Source organism: Amblyomma mixtum, chromosome 6 (genome assembly GCF_055824585.1).
Source record: "Amblyomma mixtum isolate Tamu chromosome 6, ASM5582458v1, whole genome shotgun sequence".
Lineage (NCBI taxonomy): Eukaryota > Metazoa > Arthropoda > Arachnida > Ixodida > Ixodidae > Amblyomma > Amblyomma mixtum.
Genome location: NC_143017.1, coordinates 162,260,080 through 162,283,524, shown reverse-complemented (window position 1 = coordinate 162,283,524; position 23,445 = coordinate 162,260,080). Strand labels below are relative to the sequence as shown.

At 46.4% G+C, this 23,445-nt stretch overlaps 1 protein-coding gene and 1 long non-coding RNA gene across 2 annotated transcripts in view; one reads left to right on the top strand and one right to left on the bottom strand.

Annotated features, from left to right (window-relative positions):
* The window catches only part of jus (EB domain-containing julius seizure protein), a 159,700-nt gene that overhangs the window by 10,760 nt on the left and 125,495 nt on the right, over positions 1–23,445 (bottom strand). Inside the window, exons 3-6 of the mRNA XM_089549972.1 lie at positions 15,847–15,987; positions 14,527–14,668; positions 12,264–12,427; positions 5,515–5,624 (exon numbers count right to left, since the gene is read on the bottom strand). Coding sequence (XP_089406098.1) covers positions 5,515–5,624; positions 12,264–12,427; positions 14,527–14,668; positions 15,847–15,987 — 557 coding nt within the window. The remainder of the gene's footprint in view (positions 1–5,514; positions 5,625–12,263; positions 12,428–14,526; positions 14,669–15,846; positions 15,988–23,445) is intronic.
* On the top strand, positions 330–21,597 carry LOC149341031 (uncharacterized). Its single transcript, XR_016283688.1, has 3 exons — positions 330–1,160; positions 5,505–5,648; positions 21,521–21,597. It is a non-coding gene; the product is annotated as an uncharacterized LOC149341031 (long non-coding RNA).

The window sequence follows — 23,445 nt, the reverse complement described above, 5'->3', positions numbered from 1 at the left end:
TGCCGCTGAGAATAAATAGCCACAAAATGCTGCCCCTGGATCTAGGTCTCGGCTTTGTAAGCAATACCGGGCATAGTACGCAATACCGGGCAGCGCGTGGCCGACGGTCCTGCGCTGGGAGTACCTCGTCGACACACACCAGATAAGGCGACCCTCCTTAAGAAGTTGTGGCGATGGCAAGCGCCGATATGTCGTGTCACAGTTCATGTAGCTACTGAATATATGTGTCTCTTGAATTAAAGACGGGGTCACTCCCGCCAGGAGCGCGCGTCGATTTATTCGCTCCGGCCGCTGCGCCTGTTCACAGCCTGCGAGATAACACGACATGGTCTCAGAACTGGCGGCTGTCTGGCCGAGATAAGGTTCCGCCGTCTGCTTTGGTGTTGAATCGTTTTCGCCCAGCCGACGGGACATGGCGGAAGGCACCGACTCGAAGAATTTCCACGGTATGTTCGCCGTTCAGCCACCGCCTTCGGCATTCCTGGAGCCAACAGTTCGACGATTACCGCTTTGCTTCGGGCCTCAGTGAGCGAAGCGAAGAAACGATGGTGGGGACTTTGCTGTATTCGATAGAAAAGGCAGCAGAGGGAAATCTTCGGCACATGGTCCTTGTCAGTAGAAGACGCGAAAAAGAGCGACGTGTTGAAACAACATTTGGACAAGACTTCGTGGACTACCAGAACCTAGTCGACGAAAGCGCGTGTTTTCACAGACGCATTCAAGACGCTGGCGAATCTGTTCTCTAGTTCCTCACCGCGGTGTATACGGTGGCCGAACGCTGCGACTACGGCTCTCTTAAAGAGCGCATGATCAACGACCGTTTCGTAGTGGGTCTTCGCGATACGAAGCTCTCGGAAACACTACAAACGGACGCAAGTCTCACACTGGCAAAGAGACCATCGGAAGGTAGCAACTAGTGCTTCCAGAAATTGGCGACGTGTTACCGGCTACCGCGGCCGACAACCTCGAGGCAAAGACAGCTCAACGAGCCAACGCTTCGAAGGACAAACCACCGGGCAAGACAAACCGTCCAGCTACTGCGACGAAGGGGCGCACGCCAGGACAGCCTGCCAGGCAGGTCAGCCAAGTGCCACCACTGAGGCTTCTTGGGACATTTCGCTGCCGTGTGCCGCAAGAAAGTTGTCGCGTACTCAAAGAAGGTACGAGTTCTGTATTTGCAGAGAGCCAGAGATAGCTACTTTGTTGGTTTGGTTAGCCGCTCAAGCTCGAACTGACGACTTTTTCCTGGTCACACTTAATGGTACGTCAGTGCTTGCTAAAGTAGACTCGGGCGCGGAAGTGTCTGTGGTACCGTCTACGTTCCCAGGCTTACCTACTAAGCTGGAGAAGTCAGATGTCGCACTATCAGGTCCCAGCAACGAAGCGTTGCGGGTCTTGGGGAAGTTCAAAACGACTATACAGTGGAAACAGAGATCGGTATACCAGTACGTGTATGTTGTTTCATCATTGCGCTGCACCCTACTCGGATTTCCTGCAAGCGAGGCACTAGGTGTGATAAAGTTTGTAGACAGTTCGAAAGAACCAGTCGAGGCTTCTTACCCGTAGTTGTTCAAAGACCTGGAGGTCATCGCGGGAGAGTGCAAGATCTAGTTGGGGCCGTATTCTAAAAGCTGCCATTTTAAAATGACCATTTCGCGTTCGTCTGGTCCCCTGTCTTTGGTCATTCAGATAAACCGCAGCTTTCAAGAGTCTGTGGAAAGCAAGCCGGCCATTGGTTATAAGGCGACCGGACCTCACCGTTGGTTGTGTGTCGCACCCAATGACGACCAGTGGGTAGGTCCGGTCGTCGGCTGTTGATAGAGCGCTGAGATGCAGCTTACCACTGCATGCATATTGTAGTCAATTGCAGCCAATGGGGAGTTCTTGTCGCCATCACCCAAGGGCGAGTCGCTTCCACAGACGCTTGAAAACCGCGGGTATATCTGAGTGACCAATGACAAAGCACCACATGGACGGAAATGGCCATTTTAGAATGAACAGCTTATGGAATACGGCCTCTGGTAGCAAACTCGGTTCCTTTCGCGATTGATACGCCATGTCGTGTGCCATTTTCTTTGCTGGAATCAGTTAAGCAGAAGCTACAACGAATGGAGCGAGATGTTATGATTAGGAAAGTTGGTGAACCGACAGAATGGTGCGCAAGCATAGTCCCTGTTTTGAAGCCGTCCGGAAAGGTACGAATTTGTGTAGATCTAACGCAGCCAAACAAGTGGGTGCGCAGAGAACGTTTCGTCATGGTCACAGTCCACTACATAATTGGTCGGTTAAGTGGCGCAGCTGTGGTCTCGAAAATTGACGCCAACGCCGGTCTTTACCAAATCAAGCTCTCACCTGAGAGTCAAATCCTGACGACCTTTATTACGTCGTTCAGAAAGTATTGTTTTCAGCGGCTTTCGTTTCAGGTAACGTCAGCCCTTGAATGAATGCAGAAAAAATTGTCGCAAATAATGCGAGGTATCCCTAGATTTGTTAACAGGGTGGATGACGGGTTAATAATATTCAGCCTGAACAAAGCCGAGCACGACGAAATCTTGCAACAAACACTGGTCCGACTCGCAGAAGCTGGAATTGCGCTCCAGCAGGATAAATGTGTCTGCGGCGTGACGGAGGTAACGTTTTCGGGCTGTGTGCTGGTACGTAACGGCATAAAACTCGACCCGCAAAAGGTTCGTGCGATTAGGGACTCGAAACACAGGCAAACGTTTCGGACGTGCTGCGGCTTCTTGGAATGGGCAATCACCTGGCTAGATTCATTCCCGGCTTTGCATCGAAAACTGAGCCTTTGCGTCAGCTGCTTGCAAAAAACTCTCAATGGTCTTGGGGACCAGCACAGGAGCAAGCGTTGTCCTACATCAAAGGCGTTATCTGTTCACCCAGGGCAATGGCAAACTACGACGTCAAGTATCCTACGATACCTTCTGCCGACGCATCGTCTTACGGGTTAGTGGCAGTACTGTTGCAGGTTGAACATAACAATTGAGCGGCGCCCAATTGAGCCAATTGAGCGTTCGCATCAAGGTCGTTGACTCGGGCTGAATCACGATATGCTCAAATCGAGAAAAAAGCCTTGGCTCTGACGTGGGCGGCGGAAAGATTCAAAGGATACATCAAAGGTCTCAAAGCGCAATTTGAGACCGATCGTAAACCTCTTGCCACACTGCTTTAAAAGTCTCTTATTTACACATTGCCGCCTCTAATCCAACGCTTCTGCATGAGGCTAATGAGGTTCTATTTTACAGTTGTGTATGCGCCTGGCGCAAGTGCTATAACAGATGACTTGTTGTCGAGGGCCCTTTGTCGAGGGCAGCAGGCTGGCTATAATTCGCTGACAGTCAGAGAGCGTAAAACGCTCGTATAAGGCTGCCTGTACAGCGCTGTCAAGGTGGAATACTTTGAACGAATAACGCAAGCTCAGGCAAATGATGTATGTAAAACTTTAAAGACCATCTGCTGGAAAGGCTCTCCGAAATTTTCTTCCTTACCAATGGTCATGTGACTATATTGGCCCGAGAGAGCAACATTGGCTGTCACCGAATTGCTCCTAAAATTTTTCCTAAAAGAGGGAAGACTGGTGATTCGTCAGAGCATGCGTAATGATGTCTTGCAGAGCCTTGAGCTTTCAACTATCTATGTGGGTGATCAATTGTAAGGTGTGTGCACAGTACAGGGAACAAAATAGCGAACCGATGATCCTGATACCTCTTCCACGAAGGCCATGGCACAAGGTCGGAGTAGAGCTATGTCAAATCAAAGAACACCCCTATTTAGTGGTAGTCGATTACTTTGCCAAATACCCAGAGCTATCTCTCCTCTCAACGAAAAGCTCTACGACTAGCCAGAACTTAAGAGCATTTCCGCGAGACACGGCATACCAGAAACTGTGTTGTCCGACAGCAGTGCACAGTTTGTGTCCGAAGAATTCAAAGCGTTCGTGCGCTTGTACGGTTTATGTACCGTCCCATCAAGCCCAAGGTACCCGCAGGCCAATGGCCAGGTAGAGATAATGGCACAAATAGGGAAGAGATTGCTTGTGAAGGTCTAGCTTACAGGGACTGCCCAAAGCCCCTGGGGAAAAGTCCAGCTCAACTGCTGATTGGAAGGCGATTACGTACGACACTACCGCAGACCCCTCAAAACTTGGAACCCCGTAAAGTCAACATTATATAAAACTGTGAATGGCCACTCCAAGAAATACAGGGCAAAAACTTCAATAATCGTCATGCGGTACCACAGTATGGGTTAAGGATTTCAAGCAGAACGCACAAATCATAAATATGGCAGATAGACCAAGGTTTTATGAAGTGACAACGGCCTGAGGGGTAGTGCTGGAGAGAAATCGCAAATGGCTAGTTTTTTTACGCACGGAATCTGCCAATCCAAGAGATGCAAGTGGTAGCTATGAATTTCAGGCCGACCGTGAGGAAACAGGTCAGTTGGTAGCTCTGAATGATGCAAGCTCGACTAGGGCGCAAAGAACTGACACGGTCCCTTACGTGACAAACACGGTCGCCCCGTGAGAAAGCCGGAGCGCTACTGAACAAGTAGCTAGGTTTGTGTGCTTGTTTTATGAAACTTTGGATTGTTGTGTATTTGTTGTAGCAAGAAATGCATGTTCGTGTTGCCGTTGCAACACTCTTCCTACTATGTTGAAATAAAAAGAAAAAGGGATACGTTACGTCGCAGGTAATGTGCCCACTGAATGTTACAGTATATGCATCTCTTGGAATAAAGGCAGCGTCACTCCCACTAAGAGCGCGCGTAAATAGCTTCGCTTCGGCCGCTGCGCCTGCTCGCAGTCCGCGAGGTAACAAGAGAGAAGTTACATTTGGTATCTCGTTTCAGAATTGTGCCGGGACATTAACCTACTTCACTGCCCCGAACGCAAGGAAGCTGCCTCGGAACAGCATGGAAAGATGCATTGGGACAGCAGCTGATCTACCTGGCAGACAGGAGTAGTCGATCAAAGCCCACGTCAGGGGTGCACGACGAGACTAGCAGTGACAAGAAAGTGATGGACAAGGAGGGTTTTGATCTTATTCTAACACTCGCGGCCAGTATCGTTGGTGCGTACGCACGTTTAATATATAAGCCGTGGCAAGCATTTGGGAGAAACTGAAGTGGCGCTTATGTGCACAGTGCTTAATACACCCATTCTGGAGTGGAATAAAAGCAAGGCATTCTGCACTTCTAACTCTCACATAGTTCCAGGTATTGGGCATGATTTCAAAGAATGATTCATAGGGCACTAGTTTCCTGTGAGACAATTCCTTCTTATTTATAGAGGTGGCTCTTTGTTCTCAAGTGCCAGCCATGGACCATCCTTGCATTCTGAGCAATGCACCGAAATCCATAACAACATCCTAATCACACAAATGATACACTTGCTCTGAAGTCTGATGATGAAATGAAAGAAATGGTACTAAATCGATTAATTCAGGATATAAGCTTCATTTTACAAACCGGCTTCTTTATACACCTTCCAGGGCATCGTACCTTAGATCCGTGGTGTTCTACATGGTGCTGAAGAACTGAGGAGCGCCGTATGTCAGGACTTCCGCTTCTGCTTCCGGCTCTGCTTCCAGCCCTGCTTCCGACCCTGCTTCCTGTTGAGAAACAAGACAGAAAAGGTGAATACCTGCGCTAGAAGAGTAGATTATTCTTAGCGTCCGTTAGACGCTAAGGCTCTGCAAAAACATTTATCTTAGTAACTAGAGAGCGAGGTCTCTTAGTTCTGTTGGCGCCGTAATAGATGCGAAATAATTCAGGTGCCCTGGTTCTCAAACTCAAGTCTTCTAAGTACCCCAGTCAGTAAGGCAATTTGCGCCACGAAGCAAAGCAAGCTATGACAGCTGTACAATCACAGAGAAAGCAGCGTTTGCCGTGATTTTAGTGTCCACGAAAAAAATGACCCTATTGCAGAGGAATTAATATGCTGAAGCGCCAAGCTTTGCGATGAACTTTCAACTCCTGTGTGCACTAGGGACATAGAATGTGCAATTAATGTGAGCGTCGACTTAGCCTTGCAATGGGTGATTAAGCTTTTTAGTGCTCGCCAGCATTTCGCATTCAGCCTCCTATTTAGCGTTTTTTTTCAAAGGTAGCGCAGATAGTGATGTCATTTCAATGAAATGCAATCGACTGCAAATGCAAACAGAGACTGTACACAAGCACCAGTGATTTATGCATCTTCTTCGTTTGACCGTTGTTTCTATCGCGCTCTAAATTGTGCGTTATCATCTATTACTTCAGGCAGAACAGATTGTCAGATTTTGGGATAGAAGATAATCTTTCCAGCAGCTGATGCTGCTGACTGGCGTGTGTAATGGCACGTACCAAGACATAGTACCAGAAAGCAAGTGCTTATATAGAAGCCGCGTCTTTAGTTTAGGTACAAACAGCTATCAGTGCTCTGACACTAATCAAATGTCGTGATAGAAGACCACTTCATAAAAACCTTGGCCCACATGAGGCAGTTGCTCACCAGCGCGAAATTGTGCGTGATTAAATCCTGCTGGCGCTACAGAAATAAAACTATGGCAACCGTCAGAAACTGTTTCAGAGGCAGGTGCAGTGAGAGATGCAGAGAGATACATTTATACACGCTATGGAACGTCATGGTTATGTGTCTAATGCTGCAGTAGCGATGAAAACCATGCGTACACTCAGTTCGAAAGGCCGGGTAACACAAGATTCTTACTGTTTGACAACAGAACTCTCACTCGCATCGAAAATTTGCATGATTTAAATGCTTTCATTGCTCAATAGCACAAATAATTTTTCTTTCCTTCCTGGCAATGTTCTGTGATAATATAAGTGCCGCGGTATCACTAGTTTTCCGGAGTAAAAAAAAAAAGAAACATTATTTTCTATCCGCATTTTTTTTCTTTTCAGAGGAAAGTTTCTTTTACAGTTGTCTTCGTTTTTTTTTTCAGAAAACAAAAATTCGAACGCTGTTTCGCAAAGCTTGATTAATAGGATTCCTTGAAGACCCACATTAATACTAACGAACAGATACCTTGTTGATCCGCAATGTTACACTACATCCAATTCATGGCAGAGTGACCTTCCTTTTTAATTGTCTTCGCTTTCTTTAGTTTGGTCGCTGCTCAAGTACCGCGACCGCGGCTAAAGTACGAGCGGTACCGGTACCTTCCTTTACAGTTATTTCAATGAGCCGGTCAGAGCAGGATAATTAGGTAACTAATTTTTTTTTTCATTAGACGGAAAGTGAACATGACGCGAAGGGTCAAATCGATGCTCCAACCCACACAGAGACGGAGATTACAGACCGTACTCACTTCACTAGAGATAACTTCATCCAGTCTTCTATTTAGGCAGCTCACATGCTTGCATCAGACCAAAAAACTGTGACGAAACTGTCACCAAACTTTAAACGTACTTGCTTTCACAAACTCACACGATAATTGAATTCCTTACGGCTGAGACCAGGATCCCGTATAATGCATAGTTTGCTCTTTATGCAGACTTTAACTCCATGTTTTTTCTGTTCACCCGCATTGTCGTTGTTTTACGCTTCAGTAATCTAGACTTGTATTGATCCCCCTTCTCGTCGACGGCACGTAACTGCGCTAAATCTCTTCCCTAAGGCGAGTGCAAGCAAATAAAAAAAGGAGTGAATCATGCTTGGGAATTATTAAACACTGATATGTCAAGAGAGCACTATAAAAGTTAATAGGATCCGGCTTCTCCCATTGGTCGATACCTGATCGACTTTGCTTACAATGCCAGCAGCACACACTTCTTGGTCCTAAGCTAAGAGAGATAATGTTGAACGGCATCGTTGTGTGAATAAGTGGCAAATCACAATTTACAGCTGCAAAGGTTTCAGCGCGTATTTCTTTAACGAAGATAACAACTTACGGAAGTTTCAATCTAAATTACTGCAAAACATAAAGAAAGGAAAGGTTGAGGGCATGAAATAGTGAGGTTGAGTGGTTGAGGGCACCGCTGGCATGAAATACACGAAAGCAAAGAAGCAGGCAAACTTTTCTTTGAAAGCTACCATAACGCCCTGCAAAAAAAAAGAACGCGCTCACAACAGATGACCCTTTGAGGATCTAACAGTCATTTCAACGCTGGGTGCACCGAACGACTCCCTGGCACTGTTTATGTGATTTACACTGCTATTTTTCACGGTACCTCCATAAAACGGGGTTATTGTAACCCTCTAGTTAAGGCGCGCTGCAAGCGCTCTGGTCAAAGCGAAGATATGGCAGAGCATAGGCCATTTGCCGTCACTGGGATGAGTGTTTCTTTGGAAGCATTAATTTCTTACACTGGAGTGTTTCAAGCACACCTTCAGGAGAGGAAGAAAACAACTTCTTTTAAGGCCCGAACACGGACTTCATGAAAAAGGCGCTCTCTCTCCGCTAAGGCCGTTAGCTGGTCCGCTCAGTAAGTTTAAAGCCAAGAACTTAATGGGAGGCTGTATAAAACAGGGAAAGGCAATTACAGTGTTTCATACGTGTTCTGTGTCTGCACTGACCTCCGGACAGTTGAGACAGTCATCTGCTTTACGCCATCCGAAGTTAAAGAGCACTAGTATGGTGGAGACAGTGTTAGTTTGAGTTTTTCGAAAGATGTGCGCCTCTTCCATGTTGAGTGATCTGAGTGCAGTTGAGGGGAACGTCTTCGCTTATTCGTTTCTCATCTAACGCAGCACTACTGACATTATTCTCGTCGAAGTGTCTCTTAAGCAACTTCCCTGCACTGTAATTGATGTGCGAAACTGGCGATTGCGGCGAACTCGACGAGCAGATGTCGAAACCCGTTTCCTAGTGGCCTTGGAACCTTGCCCAAACTTCTCTTCGCACCACCGAACGGTGCCCCAGATACACTACATGCGGACCCAACTGCAATTTCGAACCCGCATACTAGAAGCACACACTGACGTCACGCTCATAAATCAGTGCTCCACGCCGTAATGAGGAGCTCGGAAGACTAAATGGCTTGCTGCGCCCATCGTCCACAGACCTGCAGATGCAATAAAGCGTTTGTGAAAGAAGCAAAAGTTGCTTAAAACGCGAAACTGCTTAATTGGAACGCGCTTCTATCAATCATCGAGCCCTTTGGGATGCAACGCACGAGTTAACCGCATGGGAATAACAAATGAAGGAACAACAACAAACAAAAACAGTCGGCATGCGAATGGCTATAGGATAGGGTGCCGTTCGGCTTCCTTAGAAGGTTCTTTTTTCTGGGCTTCTTGAGGACCAAAGTTGTGCTGGTCGGCGCGTTTCAAAAGGCCCCGCAACGGCTGTAGAGAAATCCATCGATCGAGTCAGGCCGCATTGGTGCGTCTTTGGAGAAAGGTACGAGAACCCTGCTTGCGTAGGCGGGTGAAAGATATAGATATCGCGAATCTACGACTCCTGGGCCCTCCCTGCGGTCGTATAAGAGAGCACACGGAAGAAGATGGAATGTGGAGAAGAAACAGCACCAAGAAAAAAAAAAACTTGAGCCACGGTCTGCAGAGACCACCGCAGCTGCCAGCGCTATAGACCTTCCATCGTACCCCCCCTTTTTTTTTATGTCTCCCCATCATTTCTCGAGGGAAAAATCGATGGCTTTCCCTTCGGGCTGAAATTGATGTCGATTCTCCGCAACTTTCCCGGCATCTGCCGTCGTATGATGGTTTGCTCACCCTACCTGTTCAGCTCAATTTTCTTTTTATCTTTAATAAATGTGTGTTTGCGTGCATGATTCTCGCTGTGGCCACGTTTTCGCTTTAGCCTAGACGGGGAAATTTTCCGAGGTGGTGCGCAGTATTTATGAAATGCTGCAATATACGTTTCCGCCTTCGTGCATCGACTGAAATATTGAACTGGAATTGAGCATACGTTACCTTCCTATTCGTGGAACAGCATTTCTCGACAATTTTACGACTGCTATAGAAGAGCTCTCGAGGAATTTCCCAGTTGAGTCATTGAATTTCAGAGAAACTGGAGAAAACGTGAGCATTGCAGCAAAGAAAAAGAAATAAAGAAAAAAATGTGAGACAAAAACTATCTGACTATCTTTTCGAGTGCATATTTTTAGCTCCCAGGAGCCTTCGCAAAATAAAAAAATATAATGCGCTATAGAAGTCACATTTAAGCAGTGCATAATGCCTATCCAAACAAACATGTATTTAGCAATTAAGCAATGCAAGGCAAATAATGCACTAAACAGCATCTTACCTTTTTCTTACCATAATTCCATTTATGTTCAAGGAAAAGAACCGCCACGAGATACGAAGCGTGTGTAAAGCGAGGTGACATCTTCATCAAATTAAAGCAGGAAGAGTACAGCTATTCAAAGTAATTGAATTTGATAACCTTGAAAGCCAAGATTTTGATTAATGTTTTGTTTGGTGTAAAGAAGTGATAAGTTGCATCAACGGTTGTATCTAAATATATCTGCGCAATAACTTCCCTGCAGCCACCCTGAATGGGCTGAAGAAGTTGTGCATAACCGCGCAGCTTTTTCATAATAGGACGAGAAGGATTTATTCATGTTTTCTTTGCAACTTTTTTGTCATAGAAAAATGTGATATGAGGTCCTTTGACGCCCTTAGGAGGCCAAATTATTGTAATAACTTTTACGCATATTTCATCTAACCTTCATCGAGGCTCATGACAATGGCGATGGCAGTAAGAGAGACGTTGCTGTAATGGCTAAGGAAGGAATGCCTAAGTGTTGTTTCGATTTGAACGAAGAATTCAGCTTTGGTTAATCTTATCTTTAACGCACCGGCTGTCTAGTCTTGATTATTTCCGCCATTCATCCATAGTGAATGCTATCTTACTGGCTACAGATTTCGCCAGCCTTTCTCTTAAGTATCCAGTGGCATTCATTGCGCGTAGGAAATCATTAAAACGGAATACAAACTTTATGGATGATGAAATGGATATGCGAAAGAAATGCGAGAACATGTTTCTTTCACTTGCCGACATATATCAATTCTGATTTAATTGCCTTCAACTCAGAATACTATATAAGACACGAGTGTATTCCAATTCTGATTCTGTTTTATTTCCATTTCTGTTCGTGACAACCTCTTTTATTCACTTCGGCAGTGTGAATCTCAGTTCGGCCTGTCCCTTCTTTCTTCAAATGGAGAGGAGTATTTCCCTCTCTCCATCTGGAAACGGGAACAGGTAGAGACCTCACATAGACGCCAACGCCGCAACCGCCGACGCCTGAGAGTTATTGCCTTCGTGGGCCTCCTTATGCTATCAGGTGAAAATATTGTACACTTCTCGTCAGCATCCGAGAAGGAAGTATGACGTAAAATAAGAGGTGTTCATAACACTGCCTGGATCATATAGTGGACCACAGGGCTAAATGGACACCTGTCTGGTGCTCCCCCTTCCTATCCTGTGTTGTCCTAACGACCTTGGTCAGCCTGGCCTGTACTATAATTTTTCAGCCCATGAACACGGATGTTTTCAATGGGGACACATTATGACAAATACGTCCTTTCCGACAGAACAAGTCCTACCTACAGTTAATGGCTGCAAAAGAAACAGATCTTGAGGTGAAAGACGATGTACACGAGGACATCCATGTGTATCTTTTCCGAGCGCTCCATTCGTACTGGCTTCAAGGTAACAAGGGCACGCAAAGATACAGACATTCCTAATGGCTTGGCTCGTATATTTGGAACACAGCTACCCACTCGAGGCAGGTTCTCGACAGTGAAGCTGCACGCGTACTAGTGATAAGAAGAAAAAAAAAAGCGATAGAGTCTATCTCATATACGGAGATAGAACTTAATATGAAACACGGTTGTAATATGAAACGCAGTTGTTTTATTCAGGAATCAGATAGGAGTTAGCAATAAAGCAAAGGAAACGACTTTCCGTATTACCTGAGAATTGATGAATGGCAGTTTTTGGGCGAGATTCTTCATGAGAGTTATGCACTTCAGCGGTTATGGTGCTCGGCTGCTGACCCAGAAGACGCGGGTTCGATCCCGGCCACGGCGGCTAGAATTTCTTTGGAGGAGAAATTCTAGAGGCCCGTGTACTGTGCGATGTCAGTGCACGTTAAAGAACCCCAGGCGGTCGAAATTTCCGGAGCCCTCCACTACGGCGTCTCTAATAGCCTTAGTCGCTTTGGGACGTTAAGCCCCATAAACCATAAACCAATCTTCATGAGAGATCTTGGCAGGAAACTTGTCCTGCTTTTGCGTGCAAGACCATTGGGCTAACGAAGAAGAGGTGGGAGTCGGTGCTCACCTGCCCTCGATGGGGACAGCTGGGAGCAGGCGCTCGCTCTCCGGGAGCCCGCGTGCAGGCTGGCGTGGCTGTGGCGCCGCTTGTCCTTGCCGCTGCCCAGCTTGATGTGCGACAGGCGCGGATTGGGGGAGTTGAAGATAGTGCGCTGGTTTCGGAAGCGAGCTCTGCGGAAATACATATTGCACGCTAGTTTCAGAAATATCTGTGAGGATGGCGCTAAAAACTACTGGCATGCAGTCTAAAGGAGCGGTACTGTGCGGTGCTTAATATTTCACCTTGACGAAACAAGGCCAAAAAGCAAGAACGAACGACAATTAAGGCGCAGCTATACGACAAAACGTCATAGTGTAAGTGGGTCTTCGTAATCTCATTTTTCCAATATTTCTACGTGATCTAAAAGCATCAACGTAATAGTAAACGCAATTTTTATTTATAATTCAGTTTTGCTAAGGAGGGAAGCCGAAAATCAGATTTGCCCCAAAAAAAAAACAATTGGTAGGGGTTTCACGTACTTAAACCCAGTAGATGTGACGTGCGAAAGAAGGTGTTCATTCTTCAGTTGGATGGAACACTTAAGCTCCACCTTGATAGTGTGACGCGATATCTTTAGTGGGTTAATGCTCATATATTCAGAATTGGTCATTCTGTATTTAGCATTCACAGATGGCGGCGAGTCCTCATACCCCTACCAGCTCAGTGGCGGAGCGGTTAAGCGATGCACCAGTGCGCTGGTAGTGAGTGGTATGAGGACTCATCAGCCGTTAAGCGATGCACCACTGCGCTCACCGGTGGATGCGTCTATCACAGCTGCCGGTAGGAATTGTGCGATCCATGTTGCTCTTCCCGAGCAACCGCTCGCGCAGCTAGCGTGACGCTCCTCTGAACTTACCCGAACTTATCCGAATTACTATCCGAGCTTACCTGAGTAACTCGCGTAAGCTCGGGTAGTAACTCAGGTTGCTAGAAAACTGCACAAGATCGTACCTACGGGCATACGTACGGTGAACGGTGAACGTACGTACGGTGACAAGATTCTTGGTCATTGTTGGCGAGCGTATGAGCGCTTTCGCACTAAGAAACACGAGCCCGAGAAAACGAATCTCTCCTGTAGTCGCCTCGACATTCGTGCAGGGCATGGAGTTGACGTTAGTAAGGTGAAGAAGAGATAAGTGTATAACCTCAACAGCTGTTGCACTCATTTGCATTCAAAGCTTTTCGTCAGGACAGAATAAAAAACTCCACTAATGGCGACGATATATGGACGATACTACGGCAAGAATACACTGTGCGCCGCTATTCACTTGCGCTCAGTCCTTCGCTTCACACTTCTTCAGCTCCTAACTCCTCGGCGCCTCCGCAACACGGGTTCTGTGACCGTGACTGTATCCCCCGCCCCTTGTCATCTCGCCATCGCTACCTCCGCTGCTTCTACGCTCGACAACAGCTTTTCTTGGCAACGAAGGGAAGGCTATAGGGGCGGAGCGTCTGTCCGTAATTGTGGCATTCTTTCAGACTAATTTGGCAGCATGACGGTGCGCCTTGCTACATTACGTTGTGGAGGGCCTTCTGACGCGTTGCTCTCCGCGTGATAACTCCATTACGTCGCTGGAACAGCTGCCGCCATCTACTGGTGTTTCGTGTAACTAGACGTGATTTTCCAATTTAAGAGGGTTTCAAATTGGACTAGTTGGTAGTTAACATGGTCACACATAATCGCACTTTTAAAGACGACTCGGGGCAACTAAGAGACTACGCAAACACTGGTGCACAAACTGTCAACTCAGTTCACAGTTGACAGTTTGCGCACCAGTGTTTGTGTCGTCCCTGTGTTGTACCAAGCCTTTTTTAAAACAGTATTTATGTGTAACCATGTGTTTGCAAATTTGTTATAGCCAAGTAAACATGCTTGATTTTCAACACTGAAAGTGCGCGGTGTTTTTAGAAATGCACCTCAAACAATGAATGCCAAGACCATATTATATTTTCGGATAAAACTAATAACCACAAGCTGGGACTGTAACCGGTGTTTACGAATATAGGGCGTGTTTCGGTTTTGTAGCTTCCACTCCATTGCCCGAAATGTTAACGCGGAGTGCAGTTACGGCTGGCGCAAACTGAACGGCACGCGCAGAGCGCAGATTCTGCCCTTTCTCGGATGAGTTCAGAACCCGTCTTGGATATGTACGGTCTACATCTTTCTCGCTTCATATCCAACATGGGACATTTAGGATGGAAGGAACCATGAGGGAAAAGCGTTGCGTACCTGCTGAACAGTTGTAATGCGACGCACATGCCGACGAACATAATGGCGAGACAAACAATGATGGGCACCATGTTCTCCTCGGACATGCTGCTGTCCGTCTTGGGGTCCATGCCGAAGGGACGCATGGTCTGCAGCTCCACGTCTGCGAAAAGGTGAGTGTCATGGTGGCTTGTCAAAATGCCCACGTCAGGACAAAGCCACGTCCTGATTATAAGAATCCAAGGAAGGAAGTTCAAGGAGCGAAAGAGCCGATGCTGTAGAGACTGGCTGCTCTAGTACCTTATTAGCCTCATGGCAGTTTCTGCCTTTGCAACTGCTCGCAATGCTAAAGTGGCCAAAAATTGCGAAAACAATATATAAGAGGCACGTGAGGAAGCTAGACATACAAGATGGCCTGCAAAGCCGCTGATACCCTATTAGTAAGCTTCTTTAAGCGCCGGACACGATTTGAATCATTACCTTCGGCCTCCGACTTCCCAGTGCCACACACTGAAACACGCTTATTACGCAGATGTTCTCACTTTTTGGCGTGCATAAATAACTTGGTATGCAGGCGTATTTGCATTTTGCTTTCAACAAATTATGAAGGCCGAGGCCACAGCACAGGAAGTAGGTTGCCATGTGTTATGCGAGATTTCTGATGGAGTATCACATTTTCTATTTCGTAATTATAGCGAAACGCCTATAAACACTATGCAACTGCAACTGTGCGACTGTTGTGGCCAAGGTCGCAGGATCGATTACGGGCCGCATGTAGCTGCATTTATAAGCAGGTGTCATGTAAAACCTGCCCATGTGCTACACGATGGCACTACATGCAGGAGAACCTCATGCGGTCAAAGAAGTGAGAAGTCCTCCACTACGGCATCTATCCTAGCTCACGCGCAGCGTCCGAGGCGCGAACGGCTATATACTGCACTGGCGGTATAATACGTTGCCATCAGATAGTATACTAGAAAAAAAAAAAGAAAAAAGGTTAGGTGATGTTTCAAAAGCAGAGGTAAGCCGCAAAATTTACATAAAACAGCTCATTGTCAAAGGCCAGCTCACTGGACAACGGGGACGAGTTGTGATCGCCGTCTTAAGAACAGTGGCAGTCGCCGACACTTCTCAGCTCACGGTAGTAAAAAAATTCTGGAAGAATAAGGCAAGTGAAAAACGCAAACAGTCCCTAGGGTGAGTTGTTGAACATCGACGAAGAACACGCTGACATACAAACTCACAGGCAGATGCGCACGGATGTCCGCCGACTTTAAATAATGCAGCAAAAAACTCGAAAGCCAACTGCATGTAATACATGCGAAGCGAAATTCCGCCCACCTGGTAGACAGGAGGTGCCATTGACGTCATTGAAGAGGTAGTAACCATCCTTGCACTTGCAGTAGCCGTCCTCACAATCGGCGTGCTTGTCGATCTTCAGGCACTGCTCGTTGCGCCGGCAGGGCTGTCCCAGCATGCGAACTGAAAGCGGGCAGCGAGAAAAAGAAAGAACATTCAGCCTTGGGAAAACAAATCACTTCATCAAGTTTGGCACCACGCGCACCCGCTTAGGCAGCTCACTGGCCACGACACTCTGCTACTCAGCCCGTGGTTGTTCGCCGGTGCTGTATTTTGACGCTAGGGATAAAATTCAAAAACGCTCGTTCACTAGGACTCGTAACTGAAAACAAGAACAACTGAAATGACTCCAGACCCTTCCAGTACGAGGTGTGCCTCGCGGCCTTCTTCCTTGCTTCGAGGCTCAAACATCTACTAAATGTTACACACCGCAAGCACCGAAAGAAAACAAAAGCTAGCTCATATTTAAGTAAAACCCATAAGCATTACATGAAGTGCATAAAGTTTCAGTACCATGTTAAATAAGTATATCTTTAGTGCGGGAACGGAAGGTATAATATAGTTTGTAGCCTTTCTCAATTGCTATGATGCCACTGGATATTTTTTCTGTAGAAACTCCTGCGAGTGCTCAAACTTTGGTGCGAAGCCTAGCACTCGATTGGCACGCACGGCTATTATGCCTCCGACCTCTGCACTTTAGCGCTTTGCATCTCCTTGGAGGATACCGACAAAGTATCATGGACGTCGCCCAAACCATTGCCCAGGATCTTTGTCTTTTCCGCCCGCGCCTTCTTTTTTGTGCGGACGAGACGTGGCAGCAAGCGAGCTATGACAAAGAGAAAGAAATAACCACGCAGTAAAGAGCATCGAGCTAGGTGTAGGGTCATTAGCGAGCGGTAAGTATACGTTTGTGGGGATGCCAGCAGACATCACGTTGGACGGGCTATTTTGGTTTGCTTGTGTGGGTGTTTGTGTGTGTGGCAGTAATCCCTGACACTTCCGGATTGCCAGCGACGAACGACGCCCAAGGGAACATGCCGGTGGTTCCATAGAGCATCCGCGCTAGTCTCTGAGAAAAAATAACTGTCAGGCATCAGGACGCAGGAGTTTTGTTCTTTAGGAATTGAGAAGGCAGCACGAGAGTACGAATTCGGTATTATTGTGATCGATTTGATGCTCTCCAATGCTATCGAATTCAGTGCGGATAAAGGTGCGTTCTTAACCATCTTTCACGTGCCAGAGAGAAAACATTTATTTTGCGGTGTGAATTTCCGTTGCAGTGTATGTTCCCGATCAAAACGAACGACAGAATTTTCTTTCGCGCATCTGCCGCGCGACAAAATTTTGTGTCGCGAGACAAGCTTTATTGTGATGCGTTGTGTCGTGCGACAGGGGCTCGTGTCGTGGTTCTTTCGCGCGACAAAGGTTTTTGTAGTGGATTTTGTGTAGATTTATATCTCGATGGTCGTCCCAGACCAAGAATATATCCTTTTCCGGCTATTATAAAGAGCATTGCACTCAAGCTGAACTTTTCGCTGGGCTAGTTGGTCCATTATGACATACGTGAAACAGCTCGAAAGAAGAAGCCCGAAGGCTTCGTTTCGCCTTCGGGCTTCTTCTTTCGAGCTGTTTCACGTATGTCAGCATTGCACTCCTACGGGACATATGTGGTGCATACATGGAATGTTATTCATCTTGCTTTCAAGGAGCGACATACGTCGTATAAATGACTTTTTATTTAGGCAATACGTAGAGCTCTAAATGCGTGCAGCAATTGTCCTACACTCCCACGCACATGTGTATTTATTTGTTTTGTACACTGCGTACCAAATTTTACATATAACATATTGCATCTTTGTACTCCTTCCACAAATGCTGGTGTTGACAAGACTGCAGGAATCAGTTAACCGAAATATAAACTTTCGCTGTCAGCTCTCACAAGGCAGACTTTGCACTGCATTAATGGAGAAGTAGGGATTTATTTACTCTTTCTAGAGCTGCGCTTTATATATACCAGTTCCTTTTCCTACTTCGTTCCTCTGGCTCTGCACAGTTGACTGGCGCCGTCTGTGACGTCGTGGCTGATAGCCAGCACACAGTGTCAGCCATCGGCTGCTGTGTGGAAGGCACGGCTGTGCAATGAAAAAAAAAAAACAACAAAAAATGAACTCATATTGGTGTGGCACCACATGGACAGGGACAGAGACAGAGTGACAACAACACAAGTATCGGGTCAAGAGTTGCTCCGGTTCTGAGCGATATTTTTTTGTGCGCGGTTGATAGGTGACTGGAGCGTGATTTGGAAGGAATGGTGACAAACGTTTTCCGTTATGTTGACGATTTTATAGTTTTGAGCACTTGTGTTCTTGTCACTCTGTCTCTGTCCCTGTCCCTGTGGTGCCACACCAGTATGAATTCGTAAGAACTCGCCCGATTTTCAACTCTTTTGAAAAAATGAATTTCTTACAAAACTTCTCCTCAGAATTTTCGCAGTCTGCGCTGAATTCTGAGTACGCGGGTACACTTCTGCATTCGATCTCGCATCGACATCGACGGCCCGCCGCGGTGACTCCGTGGTCATAGCGCTCGGCTGCTGAACCAAAATACGCGGGCTCGATCGCGGTCGCCGCGGTCGAATTTCCATGAAAGTGAAATTCTAGAGGACCGTGTACGGTGCGATGTGAGTGCATGTTGAAGAACCCCAGGTGGTCGAAATTTCCGGAGCTCGTCACTACGGTGTCCCTCATAGCCTGAGTCGCATTGGGACGTTAAACTCCTCATAAACTAAACCAAACCCTTGCATCGACATGCGGCTGCTACGGCTGGCTATCGACGTCTCTACCTCGTTCTCGGCAGAATCATGCCATTCATAGCCACGGATCTACTACAGATTGCATTTTCTTAATTCGTAATATATCTGCGTCCGTCGCGGTGACACAGCTCACGTATCTTTGTTAAACTAAGATCCCTAGAACATAGCCTTCTCTGGCCTATGCCCACATCTATATTCTTGTGTAGGTCGCACTGGTTACAGGTTGTTCAACCAAGGCATAGCTCACTGTTTTCACATATCATTAAGGCATTCAGTCGTTACTCGCTAAAAGGGCGATCACTTAATTATCCGTAGAGGTCGTGTACTCCTGCCGATTAGTAAGAGATCAACTGTACGTGTGTGTGAGAGACGTGCGGGAGACCTCTGTACGGGCTGGTCAAGTAAGTGTGAAATAAATAGAAAACAACGCCCAAACAATGGAGGCGACGAAACAAGAACTCATACTAACCGTCGTCTGCCTATAGCTTCCCGCCAATAGCCAAATGCCAGGGCATTATTTGCCCCCTATGTCATGTTAAAGCAACGCCAATGGCAAAACGTCACTAACAAAGCACACTCCTGCGAGATAGCTCTCGCTTGCACAACACACACAAAAGCAAAACAGTAACTATGCGAAAGAAACACATATCGCGTGACGCGAATTCCGGTTAAGTCGTTCCAGAACATAGGAAGAATTTGTTCTGTTCTCATGGCACCGTCAGCGGAACACTTCTGTTGCTACTCGAACGCTGATTCAGCATAAGGGAAAAAAAGGAACCTCTGACTCAGCGCCCATTATACATCTACTTTTTTCCCCGCTTCCCGCGCACACTCCCCTCTGCTTCCCCTATTCCCTCTTTTCACTCAAGTTTCTGCATTTGTTCGCAACTAAAACAAGCCAGACGAAAAACCTCCTGCAACGGCATTATATCCTGGTGCCAGCTTCGACTAGAGTTAATTCCATGCACGCGCAGCGCCGTAATCGCTACTCGTTTGAGTAGCATTATTCGATTAGCGCAAGGTGCCTGGCTTGCGCTTTGCCTACCGCGAAGAGGAAACGGCTGCGTACGTGCGCAATTATGCTAGTGGCGGGCATCGTTTCGAATGACGTTAGACGGACGGCGAAGGCCAGGGGGCGGGACTTCCGAGAGGTGGTCGGTGGCGAAGCTCAGGCTTACACAGCGTCCTTAATTTGCGCCTCCGCTAGTAACTTCTTTATTTCATCCCTTGATACATCACTCCCTTGTGCCAGGTCCGTCGAAGAACCGTGAACTATCGGGCAAGTGCGTAATCCGGTCACGTTGCTTTGGACGATCTCGAGTCAATAGACAAGGCCAAGCGGCTAAGGCCTCACTCCGACTGCATGCCTGAACTTACTGTTGCTTGTACGCGCCAGAAAAAGTTCGCTTGCAGTTCTTAGCTTAACTGAACAACAGAGAGGTAAGGCGGCAACAGTCTGTATGCCGCAGGTCATGGTACTCTAACTCTAATTTCTTCATTTTACATGATTTTTACTTTTTTTATCTCATGAACTTGCATTCCCGGTGCCTAGGCCTCTGAGCAGATCATACGCCGTGGAGGAGTGCTCCAATGTTGAATAGCACTTTTCAGGCTTTTATTTCTTTAAACTGTTCCGTGTTATGTACAGGTGCAGACGAAACTAAATGGAGTACGCTACTGCCTTCTAAAACTTTCCACGCGGTGCATAATTGAAACTGCTAGTTATTGTATGTGCATATTGGTAGTGGACACTTGTGTGCTTTCTAATAGACAAAGAATGTTTCATCTTTTATGATAGGGGTGGCGTGATTGGACTTATACCGGAATAGCGTACTTCGTTTATATATGCCCGCACCTGTAATTTTTCCCGAAAGAGTACCTCCGTACATGACGCAGAGCTGGACCCTTTCCTGGCGCACTGCCGCGGAATGCTAGGACACTGCGTTGCCGCACACGTTTTTTTACACGTACCTGTTCATTGGGTCCAATAGCGGCTGCGCGTGGAATGAAAGAGCAAACTTGTCGAACAACGGCACTTCCGCATCGCTGACTTGAAGGATGCAACTCGCGAGCTTACCTTGAACTCAAACCCCGGGAACACCTTCCACTATTGCAAACATTCAAGAACAACGCTGGAGGTGTATTTGTGTGTGTTTTCCCCGTTGCTTTGTTTTCGCCGAAATGATGAATGCGTTTCCCTGGACGGATTTGCAGGGAGCGTGAGAGAGGAAACAATTTCGAAGTGCGTGAAGGGCGAATGTATGCAAACGAAAAAGTTTATCCCTACAATATGTTTGGATATAAGAAACTGCTATGAGAAAGAAACTGTGTTTCTAATGGAACTGTTCAGAGCTGTGGCTTGAGCCGGAAATGAAATGCGTCGCAATCTCTACGCAAACAAAATGCTTCCTCCTTAAGAATGAAAATAGGGGCCCACTGTTTTGACAGCCAGCAAACATCCTCGATGAAGGCAGAATCGCCCCATTTCCCGGACTTGTTTGTGCAGACAAATTCAAGTGAACTCATCCGGTAAACAGAATGTAAATATTGCCGCAGTACGTTCTCGAGGTCCTCGATCAATACCAAAATGCTGGTGCAACCTTAGTAAATATATTAAAAAAATTTCTGCGTTCAAGAGTGGTTCTTGGGGTTAACAAAAAAGTATTCGTGGTATTTTAAACATTGAACGCTTCCAGTAATATTATTGATTTTTATTTATTTGAATAATTTGATTTGGGCCTTATCAAAAAATTGGTCTAGGTTTAAAATATACTTTTTAATGGAAGGCTTCACCACTCATGAAAGCTTCACTCGTTTTTATACTGCGTGGGCTCTTGTACGCAGCCCACCTCGAGACGTCGCATGGATGAAGCCCACCCAGGGTCACCAGTTGAAGAGGCCAGGAGAGAAAGATGAGATAACGAATGGTGTGGCGGCGATGGGAGAAAGAAGGGGAGAAGTAGAGGGACAAAACGGAGAGACCCTGTCAGCAACGGAAGGGGGGGGGGGGGGGGGGTGCTCAAAGAAAACAAAAATGCAGCGATGCCGCTCACCGCTCGCTATCGGAGCCGCGAAGGCCATCGGGCTTATGAACCTTTATGATCGGTTTTGCGTTCCTCTTTCCCCTCCTAGAGGCTGCAGCTCACGGAAACGAAGTCCTCGGTGCGAGGGAGCTCAGCCAAGATTCCTTCTGAGGCAAAAATAACAAACCGCAAAGACAGAGCGCGGGTGGTGCAGCAGCTGCTCTTTTATTAACCTTTTGATTAATCTTATCAAGATAAATATCACCAATATTTTAATGAAATATACAGGGGAGCCCGCACTAGCATATCTTTGCCGGGATTAGAGCCATTGCAGAATAAAAAGACGCTCAGACTCGCGAGGTTTGCGGTCGACAAGACCCAGTTGTGCTCATTGCAGAGAAGCCGACCGGCGGCGTAGCCATACCGAGGAAGAGGGGGTGACGAAGACTCCGCAGCGGCGAGAGCTGGGCAGGCAGCAACGCCTGGAAGGCGAACCTTCGACTTCCACTACTGCCCTTTTGGACGAGGTACATTCTAGGTGGGCCGCACTGGAGGGAGAGCGTTGTAATCTTTAGCGTAAAGCAACCGCCACCTCCGCCACCCAGCAGCCGGCTCGCGCCGATTATTTAACTGGGCCGTTGCATAGCTCAAGCATTTTTTTTCTTCAAGAGCAAGAGCGAACCGCCAGACAATGGGTAACAAGAGGAATTTCAACAGCTTCCTTCTGTGAAGGCCACGCTCTCGCTACCGGTTTCGACAGCAAAAAAAAAAAAGAAAAAATCAGTTTCGCTGGCTTTCAAGTTTGTATGTACGGTCGTGAACACAAAAACTTCAGGAAAAGAAATTTTCCGAGAGGCTTTGAAAGTGCACTGAAGACAACTCCATCAAATTCTTGATTTCCGTAAAAATTGAATCACTGGCTCTTTATTACTGTGTTTATGTTTATGAAGTTTAAACTGAAGCGAAAAAGGTGAATTATTGAAGTTCTATTTTTTTTCCTTAATATTACCATGTGATCAGGTTGTATCTTGTTAAAAAAAATTGTTAAAAAAACGATGACAAAATGTTGTTAGTTATAAAGTTATGATATGTTTTCATCTATGGACAAAGTATTCGGGAGAATTTTTAATACCTAAAAACAATTGATTACATGTTATCCGAATTTTAAAAATGCAGACCAAGTTATTCTTTGCTTGCGAGTATCGATATCAAAAAGGATGATAGAATGATTTTATTTATAAAGTTATGACACGTTTTCTTCTATCAGCTAATTATTCAGAAAAATATTAAAAACTAAAAGCCATTTATTACGTGTTGTTCCTATTTTTAAACTGCACGTAAACTTTCATTCGTCGCCTTCGGTGTCGCATTCGCGCAGCACATTAAACAGGACAAACGCCGCTTTAATGGAGAAAAAAGAGTGGCCAGGAGGAATTGGGGAAAAAAAAAAAAAACGGGCAGACAGCGACGGCGAAAGCTTTCAGATGTTTCCTGCCACTGCAAACGTAGGCTGTTCTGAAAAAGAAAAAAGCCAATTCGAAGCGCTTTGTCTAAGCACAAGCTCTCGCTGATCGCGAGCTCAAGGGACTCATTTTGTGGAAGCATTACTCACGCCATCCGACGTATCAGGACCAACATACATGCAAAACAATAATACCAACACAATACAAACGGCAGAGCAGACACGCGGGGAAGCCGTTCTCCATTATTCACAGCTGTCATAAATGCAGAAAACTATCCACGCTA